Source organism: Phacochoerus africanus, chromosome 1 (assembly GCF_016906955.1).
Source record: "Phacochoerus africanus isolate WHEZ1 chromosome 1, ROS_Pafr_v1, whole genome shotgun sequence".
Classification (NCBI taxonomy): Eukaryota; Metazoa; Chordata; class Mammalia; order Artiodactyla; family Suidae; genus Phacochoerus; species Phacochoerus africanus.
Genome location: NC_062544.1, coordinates 201952625 through 201967400, shown reverse-complemented (window position 1 = coordinate 201967400; position 14776 = coordinate 201952625). Strand labels below are relative to the sequence as shown.

The following is a 14776-nucleotide window of genomic DNA, read 5'->3' as shown; positions in this document are numbered from 1 at the left end:
CTCCCTTTTGCCCAATGCCTGTTCTATATATGAGTACTAGATAATTTTGCATAGGTGAAGGGAGTGTTAAGATAGAACATATGTCAATAATTGGGGACAAGATATGGGAGGTGAAGAGGGGGTGATAGACTGAAAGAAGGGTTTTAATTAACTTAATGGTAGCTGAAGGAAAACATTCTTGAAGAGTTGCTTCTATTACAGGAAGGTTCTTTACTATAGATAGAGACTGTTACATGAAGAGGTAGGAATATCATTCATTACATGGGATTACTCGAAAGTTAAATGAATCGGAGTTCCCGTTGTGGCTCAGTGGTTAACGAGTCCGATTAGGAACCATGAGGTTGCGGGATCGATCCCTGGCCTTGCTCAGTGGGTTAAGGATCCTGTGTTGCTGTGGCTCTGGCAGAGGCCGGCGGCTACATCTCCGATTAGATGCCTAGCCTGGGAACCTCCATAGGCCGCGGGTGCGGCCCTAGAAAACACAAAAAAAGATAACAAAAAAAAAGAAAGTTAAATGAATGAATGACAGAAAGGGTTATAACCATACTGACAAAGCACTGTTACTAGGGGCCTTGGCTGGGGCATAGAAACTCCCCAAATAACATTTATAAATTTCTACACAATGAGATTCTTAGCTAAATTTCATTCTTTGTCAATAAGGTAATTACTACATAAAACAAATATTTGTATAGGGATAAGAGTGATTCTTCAAAGAAAGAAATTTACACTAATCTCACTAGGGCATGAATCTGGTTATGCTGCAGGTCAAGTGTTCTTCAATTCATATTTCACTCTAATTCAAAAAGTGATTGCATATTATTATCCTGTTTCCACACAATCAACAATGAGATGGGTTCTACTAGTGAGTACTTTAAATAAACATTTTTATTTGATTAGATTTGCTATATATAAATTATGCTCTTGTACAAAAAATTAAATCTTTGTGGATTTATATAATAGAGGATAGTATCTTTGGGTCTACAAGATTACTGAATACTTAAAAATGCCTACATTAGGAGTTCCCGTCGTGGCGCAGTGGTTCACGAATCCGACTAGGAACCATGAGGTTGAGGGTTCGGTCCCTGCCCTTGCTCAGTGAGTTAACGATCCAGCGTTGCCGTGAGCTGTGGTGTAGGTTGCAGACGCGGCTCGGATCCTGCGTTGCTGTGGCTCTGGCGTAGGCCGGTGGCTGCAGCTCCGATTAGACCCCTAGCCTGGGAACCTCCATATGCCGCGGGAGCGGCCCAAGAAATAGCAATAGCAACAACAACAACAACAACAAGACAAAAAAAAAAAAAGCCTACATTAGAATTTATATACACCTAGAATGACCTGGCCCATTTCATTAGTGACAAATTTTTATGCAGAATGCCACCCATGAGTTGTACCAATTCTGTGCCAAACAGTAATATTTTTCATGTAAAGCACAACGAGATCTTTCTTTAAATTATAAAAATTCTGAATCCAATAAAAAAACCAAGATCCTTAGTTCTCAAGTACAAGTTGGCTTGCACTATTGAAGCTTTCAGTCACTTTGATGATGATTCTTAAACTATATAATTATAGTATCCTGTTATTAACATAATTTCATAAATAATGCTCAGAATTAAATGAAGTAGGCAACCTTGCAAACAGTTATTCACTCATATCATGAAATTACTTGCATAGTACTTTATTTCATTCTATGAGAACCTCAAGCATAATGGCAGTTGGTAAATAAATAATTTATTAATATAGCAAGTTTTAATATTATTTTTCATGACTTAAATGAAACAGTCTTATTATAAAAAATTTAATTTTTCCTTCTCATTATTTTTTATAATGCTTAAATGTTAAAATGCCAACAATAAACAATCAGATTTCTTTTCATTTACTATTTTAAACTTTAATGACATTTAAAATATCTAGTCCACTGAAGAACAGTTAAGAAAAAAAAACTTCATCGGTGAGTTAAAAAAAAAAATTCTACAATTAAAAAAAAAAAAAAATGTTCCTTCGGCTCAGATCCCTGGTCTGGGAACTCCATATGCCGAGAGGTGGCCAAAAAAGAAAAAAAACGATGAAAGTTAAAAAGTAAAATATGGGAGTTCCTGCTGTGGCACAGTGGGTTAATGATCCTGGGTTAGGGATCCAGTGTTAATGCAGCTGTGGCAAAGGTCTCAGCTCAGATTCAATCCCTGGCCCAGGAACTTCCACGTGCTACGGGGGGTGGCTGAAAAAGGGAAAAAAAAAAAAAAAAGGAAAATCTATTTAACATAGCAAGTTATGGAGTTCCCACTATGGTGCAGTGGGTTATGAATCAGATTGCAGCAGCTCAGGTCACTGCAGGAGTCAGAGGTTCAATCTCTGGCCTGGTGCAGTAGGTTAAAGGATCCCACATTGCTGCAGCTGCGATGTGGATTGCAGCTGTGGCTTGGATTCAATTCCTGGCCTGGGAACTTCCATATGTCGCAAATGTGGCCATAAAAAAAAAAAAAAGAAAGTTATGGTTTTCAGGAATTGCAAAGTCAAAAGGCATGGATACGCTGAGGTACAAACAGCAAAAAAGGCTGGGTCCATTAGGACTGCAAAAAAAGAGCTCATTTTTTTCAGCTTTTTTTTTGATCATTCAATATTTTAAGCATTTAAAAAACCACAATCTTTGACTCAAACATAAATCACAGTTGATTTATCCTTTTTTCATTTGATTAGTCTTAACAGGATAGACAAATACAGATGGTTCAAAAATCACCTATCAATAACATATAAGATGCACTTAAAGGTACTGGTAGTAAGAATGGACCAGGGGAGAAAGGATAATCCTAGAAATCTCAGTGTTTTTTTGTTTCAAGAGATTTGATATAGAATACTAGATTTACACTTTGATTTGTCTTTGTCATAACAATTTCAATATATTTCTGATCTAAATGTTTCTTGAAATTTCAGAAGTCAATATCAGTAATTATTTAATTTGGGAAAATGTGCCATTTGTGTCTTGTTTTTCCTTAGTTTTATCTCCATCATTTAGTTAAAAACAGATTCATTATATGCCTTATGTTATGTTAGTTGCTAACAATTATCTTCCTAAGCTCTGCTATTATTTTATACAGTATAGTCAAGTTCTAAGTGAACACTTTTTTTTTGTCTTTTGTCTTTTTTTTTTGTTGTTGTTGTTGCTATTTCTTGGGCCGCTCCCGCGGCATATGGAGGTTCCCAGGCTGGGGGTTGAATCGGAGCTGTAGCCACCGGCCTACGCCAGAGCCACAGCAACGTGGGATCCGAGCCGCGTCTGCAACCTACACCACAGCTCACGGCAACGCCGGATCGTTAACCCACTGAGCAAGGGCAGGGACCAAACCCACAACCTCATGGTTCCTAGTCGGATTCGTTAACCACTGCGCCACGACGGGAACTCCTGAACACTAATTCTTAGTGAAAATGCATTATACTTTAAAATACACACTGCAATAAACTAATACAAATAGCTTTGGTTAAAAAAAAAATCTAGAAATAGGTGTAAACACTTGTCACATGGGTGAATGTGACCATAACAAGGGTTCTTATATGGCAAGGTACACTTTCAATCACAGAGTTGGAGACTGTCCTTTCTAGGAGGCCACTGAACCAGAGAAATATAGATCAATTTATTTAAATGTGATTTAAGAGGGATAGAAGATTATGTTCCCTCTGTACCATGAAGCTGAAGATCCTATTATATCCCTTTCATCAGCTGAGGCCTATTACTCTGAATAAATTATTAATTGGAGACTATATCTCAATGTACAACTGCATAAATGGGTGTTAGACTCAAATCCTGCTCTATATTTCTTACATATTTTGCATATAAAACTGTCTTAACATTAGGACCCTCTGTTACTTCATTCTCTTATTTGTTTACTTATTCAATAAATATTTACCTACCACCAATAAATGCAAGAAACATGAGATGAGTCAGAAAACACAGTATTCTTAAGAAGACTTAATTCCAGTAGAGAAATAACATTCATACCTATAAGAAAATATATGACTTCCATAATAGATGTATAAGTGTAGTGACAGATCATAAAAAAAGAGATTAATTCTTAACAATATCATCCTTAAAAAAATGAGTAGACTTACAAGTAGAGAAGATAGAAAGGCACTGAAGGCTAAGACGACAGCATGAACCATGACAAGAATGCATGCTGTCTGCACAGCAAATGAAAGCAACAGATACTGCACATAACTGGAGAAAAGGTGAAGACAGTGAAACTGAAAAGGCAAGCAGAGGTCCGACAACATAAGACCTAGAATGGGAGTTCCCATCGGGGCGCAGTAGAAATGAATCCAACTAGGAATGATGAGAGGTTGCAGGTTTGATCCCTGGCCTCGCTCAGTAGGTTAAGGATCTGGCGTTATTGTGGCTCTGGCGTAGGCCAGCAGCAACAGTTCTGATTAGACCCCTAGTCTGGGAACCTCCATATGCTGCGGGTGTGGCCCTAAAAAGCCAAAAAAAAAAAAAAAAAAGACCTAGAATGAGGTGGGAAAACTTTTGGATATTTCCAATCAGTAGGTAGATTTCCTGGGAAAAAAATGGTAGAAAAACAAGACATTAGAGAAAAGAACACTAATTAGGATATATTGTTTTAGTTTAGATAAGAACTGATGAGAACCTGAACAAAAGCAGGAACCCCAGGAATGAAAAAGACTAGGAGTAACTCTGAAGGACACAAAACTGATATGCTGGATTGATTCAATTTAAGAGAAAGTAGGAAGAATTTAAAAAATTAAGTTTCTAGATGTGAAATAATAGCAAATATATATTGGTCTCTGCCTCTGGTTCCTAACATAGAACTCTGAGATCCTTTGGATTTCCTGGTTGATGGGAGTGTCTTTTGTTCTAACAAGAAACTCTTGGTGGGCTCCTAGATGAGGACTGGTCACAAGAAATATCAAGCCATAATTAAAAACCTGAGGAGTTCCTGTCTTGGCGCAGCAAAAACGAATCCGACTAGGAACCGTGAGGTTGTGAGTTCGATCCCTGGCCTCACTCAGTAGGTTAAGAATCCTGCGTTAACGTGAGCTGTGGTGTAGGTCACAGGCGTGGTTCAGATCTGGTGTTGCTGTGGCTCTGGCATAGGCGGGCAGCAACAGCTCTGATTACACCCCTAGTCTGGGAACCTCCATATGCCATGGGTGTGGTCCTAAAAAGACAAAAGATAAGATAAGATAAAATAAAATAAATAAAAGCTTGAAAGTTTCACTGCACCTTCTCTTCTCTGGAGAGGGGAGAAGTGCTGGAAACTGAGTTAATAACTGACCACGTCTATGTGATGAAGCCTCCATAAAAATCCCCAAAGTACAAGATTTGGAGAGCTTCTTGGTTGGTAAACACATTCATGTGCTAGGAAGGTGGTGTACCTCAAAACCATGAGGACACTAGGTCCTGTGCTTTAACACTTTCAGACCTGACCCTCAGTACCTCTTCACTTGGCTGATCATCTGTGTCCTTTATAATATACTTTGTTATAAAACAAACCTGTAAACATAAGCGTTTTCTGAGCACTTAGCCCAAGAATGGGTTGTAGAAACCTTGATTTATAGGTGATTGGTAAGAAGTACTGGTGACAACCTGGGACTTGAGACAAGCATCTAAAGTGGTGGCAGTCTTGTAGCACAGAGCGCTTGTGGAATCTAAAGCTAACTTCAGGTAGTATCAGAATGGAACTGAATTGTAAGACACCAGCTGGAGATGGAAAACTGGTTGGTGTGGGAGTAAACCCACACGTCTGGTGTCAGAAGTGCTGTAAGGGAGAAACAGTTTTCCCATTCACTAGGTTGTGTGGAAACAGAAAAAGCAGGCTTAAGGAAGAAGATGAATTCTGTTTTAAGTCCCAAGTCTTGGTACACTATGGAAGATACCAAATAGGCAACTGGAAATCTGAGTCTGAAGCACAAGAGAGAGGCTTTAACAGAGATTAAGATTTGAAGTCATCAATACTGAGCAGTGAATGCGATCACTCAGGAATGGAGTATAAACTGGGGAAAGGGCAGGGGAAAGAGGGTCAAAGAATACCCATATTTAATGGTTGGGTAGGAAAAAGCCCAAGAGAACATGAATGAGACTCAGGAGATTATCAGCAATGACCTCTGGGAGTACAATATCTCTAGAGTGGTATAGGTAGAGCCAGATCTCCAGCATTAGAACCATCAAACATTTTGGTGGTAGAAGGAAAGAGGGGAGAGCATGAATCAAGGCAGAAAGAAGGCCTTTTGGGGGTGGGGATAGAAGCAGAGTAAGGGTACAAGCGGAGCGTGGATAAAGACCCAAGTGCACCATTTCTTTTACAACAAAAAACAACAAATTACCTAATTTCTAACCACAGAAGAAAAGAAACCCGTTTGAGAGCATTTCTTCTTTTTTTGAAATTAGTGAGAGAGAAGGATAGGGACAGGAGCAGGATTCTGAAAAAGGTCCAGGGGGGAAAAAAACAGCCTTAAGTGCAACACCTGGTTTACCATGAGATGGTAAAAAAGTAAGTTATTTCAATAAAACAATTCCTTGGAAGGAGTTCAAAACAAGGATACCACATGCTTTATGTGGAGTTTTAAAAAATTATGAAATAACTCAAGCATACATGAAATATATTAATAGTGAAGATACAATATGTTCATACGGGTCCTGTAGTTGTCCCTCCTAGATTGACTCTTTTCTGAACTGTTTTATATTATTACCTGTCGGCTGAATGTATTCTGTACATGCATCCAGTAATCTTCAACTGGATCATAACAGTATATTGCCTTGGTCAGTCCACCAGCAACATATATCAGGTTGTTTAAGGATACTGCTGTTATACACCTCTTGGCAATAGGGATAGCTGCACGAAGTAGCCAAGAATTGGTTTCTGGATCATAAGATTGAACCTAATAATATACAGAAATATTTAATTAAAATTTCTCAATAAAAATGTAGATTTACTTAATAAAAAGTCTACCAACATACAGAAACATGATAAAAATAAAATCCAATTAATTCACAGAACTAAGGGAGGTTAGCTTGAGGGTAAAATATCTGAATTATGAAATTCTCAAAAGGAATGCAAATTATACACTATTAAGCTGAACAGAGTAACAAACACATATTGTTTCCAGAATGAACAGCTACCAGGTTTACTTTACTTATGTGCATTAGAATTAAGAGTCTATATTTAAAACAAAAATTGTGTTATATAGAATAAGTATGCTTCAGTTTGAATATAATTTCTTTACACTTTTAGGAGTCCTTCAAAAGAACACGAGCAAACCTCAATTCAGTATACTCTGAATTACCACAAATTCTGAATGAATGAATTCTAAATATATAACTTTTGACATTATATTAAAATTTAATTTAGGAAAAGAATGTTGATTGACAAAATTCTGTTAACTATTGCTAAATGAATTGGCATTAGACACTTGTTTCCAGAATAAATGAGGTATTTTCTGAGATGTCAGGATGGCACATGTTCTTTTGTCCCAGGAATTCAATGAACCACAGCAGCTTTGAGCCAGCCTTTATTTACATTAGAAAGGTTTTCCTCCCTTTTCTTTGTTCTAAAGAATATTTTCAAAGTATGCAGAAAATGACCCAGTTGGAAGCAGTATGTAGTCAGTTACTGTCTTACCTTCGCTAGTTCACTTCCCAGTTGTGTTTTGTGTGAACAATTTTTTGATTCTGTAAACTATACCAGTAAAAGGCTTTCAAAAGGTTTATTTAGTACAAGATCTCAACACTGAGACAGGGCTCATTTCAAAGAGACTGGATCACACTTATAGCAGAAAGTTGTTGGATATATTGGGATCTCACTTTAGTAACTTAAAACTCTATGTTTTCCTCTCCACATATAAAAGGACCCTTACACTAAGGGACCAAACTACCTACTTGATAGACCTTCTGTATTTCTCTTCTTGTGCACATCATTGGTAACTTCTATAAGAGAACATGGCTTACCTTATCAGAACAAGTATTATCATCAGGTCCTCCACCAATCACAAACAATTTGCCTACACAGCTAGTCACAGCAGGAGAACTCACTGCTTCCTTGAGGGGAGCAACTTCAGTCCATCGATTTGAAAAGGAATCATAACACTCTACGCTGCTAAGTCTGTTTTGCCCATCATAGCCTCCAACAACATATACCTATATGTAAAATACATGTAAAGATCTTAATTATCAAGAGTTTGAATTTTGAACTAGTTGGCTAAAGAATTAAAGGATCCCTTCCCTTTAAATGTCTTTAGTAAGTTTAATTGCAATACATTTAACTCAGTTTCTGGACCTTGAAAAAAAATTATCACCCTCTCACCATTGCTAAGGAGCCTTTTTAGACATTTTTTCAAAATAGCCCCCTCCAATGAAATTTTAACACCACAGATATACTGTATATCTGTTTACATACTGTATGTATATCTGTGCTTTATACATGAAAAAGTACGATTTTTCACACTCCCCAAGAATAATCTTTACCCCTTAGGGGCAATATGGCTTGCATTGAGAATTACGGGATTTTGCTCACTCAACAGACAGTGAAAATATTCGACTATTATAAAGTAATAAAGGTATAAAACTAAAATATATTAGGTAAGGATTACTAGATTGTGAAATCTCTTTTTAAAATTTTATTGGAATATAGTTGACTCACAAAGTTGTGTTAATTTCAGGCATACAGCAAAGTAAATCAGTTACACGTATACATATATCCATTCCTTTTCAGATTCATTTCCTATGTTATTATACAATATTGAGTAAATTTCCCTGTGCTATACAATAGGTCCTTGTTACCCATCTATTTTATATATAGTACTGTGTATATATCAATCCCAACCCCCAAATTTATCCCTCCCTACCACATTTCCCCTTTGGTAAACCCTAAGTTTGGTTTTGAAATCTTTGAGTCTGTTAGTTTTATACATTCTATTGTATCATTGCTATTAGATTCCACATACTAGTGATCTCATGTGGTATTTGTCTTTCTCTGGCTGACATACTTCACTTAGTATGATAATTTCTATGTCCATCTATGTTGCTACAAATGACATTATTTCGTTCTTTTTTATGGCTGAATAATAAATATTCCATTGTATATATGTACAACATCTTCTTTATCCAATTCTTTGTGGATGGACATTTAGGTTGCTTCCATGTCTTGGCTATTGCCAACAGTGCTGCAATAAACACTGGAGTGCATGTATCTTTTCAAATTATGGTTTTCTCTGGATATATGCCCAAGAGTGGTCATATGGTAGTTCTATATTTAGTTTTTTAAGGAACTTCCATACTCTCTTCCATGGTGGTTGCAGCTTACATTCCCACCAACACTGTAGGAGGGTTCCCTTTAGATTGTGAGATCTTTGAATTATTTAATTTAGTTCCTACAGTGCCGGAAAAGTATCTAATACATAATGAACTTCATACTATATATTTTAAAGGGCTTCCACATGCATATTTTTTCACAAATATGAAGAAGGTAGGACAAATAAATATCTTTATATGTTAGGCGAACTAGCCAATAAGCCATTTGTTAAATTACTTACATGTAGAATAATCCATTAAGCATCATGAGATACATAAGAAACATATAGAAGCCCTCCAGTTTAACATCTACAATTCTTTTAATGGACAGTCATCATCAACTCTTCTCTCCATCCTATCTAACCAACCATTAAGTTCTTTTTTTTTTGTCTTTTTTTTGCCATTTCTTGGGCCGCTCTCTCGGCATATGGGAGGTTCCCAGGCTAGGGGTTGAATCGGAGCTGTAACCACCAGCCTATGCCAGGGCCACAGCACCGTGGGATCCGAGCCGTGTCTGCAACCCACACCACAGCTCACGGCAACACCGGATCCTTAACCCACTGAGCAAGGCCAGGGATCAAACCCGCAACCTCATGGTTCCTAGTCGGATTCGTTAACCACTGCGCCACGACAGGAACTCCCCCAACCATTAAGTTCTAATGAACCTTCTTTCACAGAATCTCTCTCATCTGTTACGTTTGCTTCCCATTGCCACTATCCTAGCCTGAGGTCCGTGTCATTTCATACCTCTCAATCTTCTGGTCTCTACTCCTGTACTCTCTAACCACAGATTAATTTTCCTAAAATACTTCATCAACTCCTTTTAATTTTTAATAATAAACACCTAAAGGTCAAGGTCAAACTTTATACACTGTCATTCAAATGTGTCCATGATCGGAGTTCCCATCGTGGCTCAGTGGTTAACGAATCTGACTAGGAACCATGAGGTTGCGGGTTGGATCCCTGGCCTCACTCAGTGGGTTGAGGATCCGGTGTTGCTGTGAGCTGTGGTGTAGGTTGCAGACACAGCTCGGATCCCACGGTGCTGTGGCTCTGGTGTAGGCTGGTGGCTATGGCTCCGATTGGACCCCTAGCCTGGGAACCTCCATATGCCGTGGGAGCGACCCAAGAAATGGCAAAAAGACTAAAAAAAAAAAAAAGTGTCCATGATCTATCTTTCCCTACTCTTCCAAATTTCCTCAGAGCCCAATGCTATTTCAATCTTGTATTTCTCACATTATGTTAAAATGATCTATTTGGTGGGTTTGCTCTCCCAAAACCATACAGCTCAGAGAGGTTAACTTACTAAAGGTCAAGCAGCTAGAAACTGCATAAGAGGTAGGAATGCAAGCCCTGGTATGGAAACTGAGGCACAATGCAGTAATTAATGGCATAGGCTTTGAAGTCAGGAGAGGAAGGGTCCATATCTAGCTGTTACTGCAAGTAAGACCTTGCTTGAGCAGCTTACCTATTCTCTCTGAGACTCAGTCTTGATTTCCTCAATTTGAAAACTCAGATAATAAAATAGTACCTATCACAAAATGCAATTTTGAGGATAAAACTTTAAAACTATTCTCTACATGTGTAAACTAAAAATATATGCCATGAGTCTTAAGATAAAAGGTCTCTAGACAAGGAAAATCTGAGCTTTTGCCCATTTATCACTTTCTGTGCAACCCTGGGCAAATGACTTCACCTCTCTGGATTCAGTTTCTTTGTGAACTGAAAAAGTTATATTAAATATTCTCTAAGATTCCTTCTTGCTCTAAGATTCTATATTCCAAACCATTCTAGGTTTCTTTAAAATAGAGCATTTATAAATTTAAATAACTTTATAGGTTTGAATTCAGCCTACATTGTAATTTTTAGGATAATTATTTTTCATGAATTGAGTACTTGCTATGTAAGGTAAGAAAGATTCCTTTTACTTCTTGGTTTAGTGCTTCTAAAGTTTTGGGCACCTTCAAGTCAAGTATACTAATATTTGTTAAATAAATTTGTGTTCATCAATCTATACATGATATTTGTGATATCATTTTCATCTCTTCTGTATGTTCAGGCTAAACAATTATAATATTTTTAGTCAGATCTCTTGTCAATCCTTTAATTATTTTAGCTGCCCTTTTCCAGTAACATTCTGTCATTCTTGAGGTATAGCTACTACCAAAACTACATATAATATGGTAGATACTAACAAAGCAATGGTTTTAGAAAATATTCTATTAATGTTTTATTTCCATTGCATCTATCTCAAGGTCCTCATTATTTCATTGGTCTTATTGATGGCAGCACACTAGATAAATACCCTCAGGAATCAATAGTAGCTTTCAAACTGTGCTTTGAGAAGCTCTAGTATTCTACAGTATGGAGAAGCTTCAGTGTGGAGATAGGGGGAGGGAGGCTGAGTGGGAAGCATCATCTATGTTTCAACTAGAGTGGTTCTGTGGTGGCTCTAAAATGTCTTCATGAGAGGGCTTAAGAGGCAGCAATCTTTTAAGAATGGGGTACTAAGGGACCAGTCAGAAACGCATGTGTGACAAGGAACTCAACTCAGTATTCTGTAATACTGGGAAAAGGAATTTGAAAAAGAATGAATATGTGTATCTGTGTAACTAAATCACTTTGCTGGACATAGGAAACTAACACAAACTAACACAATGTTGTAAATCAACTCTACTCCAATTAAATAAAAAAAAATAGGGAGTTCTCATTGTGGCTCAGTGGTAATGAACCTGACTAGTATCCATGAGGACACAGGTTTGATTCCTGGCCTCACTCAGTAGATTAAGGATCCATTGTTGCCGTGAGCTGTGGTTTAGTCATAGATGTGGCTTGGATCTGGTGTTGCGGTGGCTGTGGTGTAGGCCAGCAGCCGCAGCTCTGGATTTGACCCCTAGCCTGAGAACTTCCATATGTCACGAGTGTGGCCCAAAAAAGCAAAAACAAACAAAACAAACAAAAAACCCCAAAACAACAAAAAAATGTGTGATATATCTGATATCTTGTGATAACCTATAATAGAATATAAAATCTGCAAACAAAAACCCTAAAACACAAATCACTATGCTGTATACTTGAAACTAACACAATGTTGTAAATCAACTATACTTAAAAAAAAAAAAACCAAACGTGTGAACAAGTATGCTGCTTTTACTTAGATTACTTATTACTTTGAAGTAACTTTGGAGGAACTGATAGAGATGGAGGCAAGGAAAGGCTAAAGAGCCCAAGTCAGCGCTTGGTACACAGCTATATATATATATATATATATTTTTAATCTGCTTTATTGAATAGCTTTTTCTATTAGATTTAACTTCAAAAAAGTAGATGTAGTTTCTCTTAAAAAGTTTGGAAACCACTAGTCCACAAGGGATTCTCAAGATCCAAAGGATGGTGAATGGTCCAGAATTAAATTTTATGTTTTTTATAACATTTATTTGCTGTAGCCAGTAATAAGTTTGTTTTCAAATACGTTGGCAAGTTTATCTTAACACATTTCTTTTGTCCCTACTTGTACTAATAAAAAGATAAAACAACATTACTCTAGATAAATATATCGTGGCGTGAATACCTAAGTCAGTAAAAAGAAAAAGCCTGCTTGGATTCGACATTGGCCTGTTTTTGAACTTGATGTCACTCCTTTATTTTTCAATGCTTCTCAGGCATTTATAGACTCCAATGGTGCTTGAGAAGAGAAATGTGCTGCACTGCTATGAATTCCAAATTGGGAGAACAAAATATCCATTCAAAAGTACAGTGTCAAATTGTTTATATCTTCAGTTTATGTATTGAGGTTAGAAATGGAAGGAAACACAATCTGAATCCAAAATACCCAGAGGGTGAGTAAAATGAAGGATTCATCTGTGGTATTTATTCTGGAAATGTACCAGCTATAATGAAAATAGTTTCTCTTACTTTACCCAGGAGGACTGCCATTTTGTGACGCCATCTGCCTTTATTTAGAGAAGCAACTCTGATCCAAATATTTAATTGTGAATTATAAATCCACACATCACGGCCATTGATTCTTCCACCTTTAAATGCAAAACAATTCACACACACTAATATGCATATCACCAAGAGATCTGTCAGAGCATAGATAATGAAAACACTGATTTATTCACCCAGTCCAAGAATTTGAGGATTTAGTTCAATAAATGAAATAAGGACCCTCTTAAAACTTAACAGAAATAGTTCTACAGAGCAGATTTAACTTTGTCCATTGTTATCTTGAGAAATAATAATCCTATGCCCAATAACAAAATGTAGAGTACGGATTTTACAGGTGTATAAGACTGTTCATTTTAGAGTCAGACAACAGAAGCACCTGAAAAAACACTATTATTATAGAAAGTTTTTTTAAATGCCCCATTTTTTAAAAAGCATACCACTGTACAAAATAAAGTATGTGTTGTTACACTGTTCGATGTGTCATAACATAGCAACTTGCAAAGCTGGTAAAAGGGTGGATTAGAGATGTTTAACTCTGAGTACATTTCACTTTGCCTACTTTACTATATTCCTCAAAGCAAACAGGTAAACATTTTAAAAATTATACCATATTCTCTATCATTTGTGAGCATTTAAAAAATAATATGGTTAAAGGCATTTTCTGGTGAATCTTTTATAAATCATTCTGCATCATCTTGTGCCTGTTTTTAAGAGTAAAAAGTCATTTTCAGTTTTATTTGCTGTATAATCTGATCTGCCTAAAGTGGGTGTGTCCACTTTCACCCATTTTCCTTTGAGACACGGTAATGGTTTAAAACAGCCAAGCTGTGTTTAAAATAAAAGTAGCTATTGTAATAGGTCTTTATTTACCTGAAACAAGAATGTCATTCCTTAGAGCACAGACCGCATACTCTGATTTGGTAAATTCTGGAAGCTTAGCCAAAGACTTCCACTCTCCTGTCACAGGATCATAACACTCAGTATATGGAAGATTAAATCCTCCAACTCGTTCACAGCCTCCAACGACAACTATTACCTCAGAATAGCCAGTTGACCTAAAATAATTATTATAAAAATACAGAAATAACAAATTAAAATACACTCAAGATTGTTTAAAACTCTAAGAGCATACCATTGTCATAAAGAAAATGGAACATTATAAACAAACAGTTAAGTTTATTCTCTGGGCATGTGTCAACTAATACAGGCTGCCAATTACTTACTTTGAGAACATTTACAAGGGATTTAGTGGTATCTTTCCACAGAAAATTTCTATGAATTTTATCTTAAAAATTGTAAAGCAGTCCAAAGATCTCACCCAACTCAAGTGGAACCCTGGTAATAGTAAGGATGACTTTCAAACGCAGTCTTGCAGCAATTCAGATACACATAACCATACAAGATAAGATAATGCACGTTTTCTAAGTGTTGGAAAAGGGAGCTTTTTCATCAGATTGCTAGTTCTTTCAGCAGGAATTCATAGTACAATCTAGGTACCATTTAGAGGACTATATGTATTTGTTCAGACATTATTTT

The 14776-nt window shown here is 36.8% G+C and overlaps 1 protein-coding gene across 8 annotated transcripts in view; it reads right to left on the bottom strand.

The window, feature by feature from the left end:
- KLHL24 (kelch like family member 24) overlaps nucleotides 1-14776 on the bottom strand; it is a 59720-nt gene that overhangs the window by 22216 nt on the left and 22728 nt on the right. For all 8 annotated transcript variants that reach the window (XM_047787481.1, XM_047787491.1, XM_047787524.1 and 5 more), the window contains 4 exons: nucleotides 14111-14295; nucleotides 13205-13323; nucleotides 7949-8137; nucleotides 6694-6882 (listed from right to left, as the gene is read on the bottom strand). In XM_047787481.1, coding sequence (XP_047643437.1) covers nucleotides 6694-6882; nucleotides 7949-8137; nucleotides 13205-13323; nucleotides 14111-14295 — 682 coding nt within the window. The remainder of the gene's footprint in view (nucleotides 1-6693; nucleotides 6883-7948; nucleotides 8138-13204; nucleotides 13324-14110; nucleotides 14296-14776) is intronic.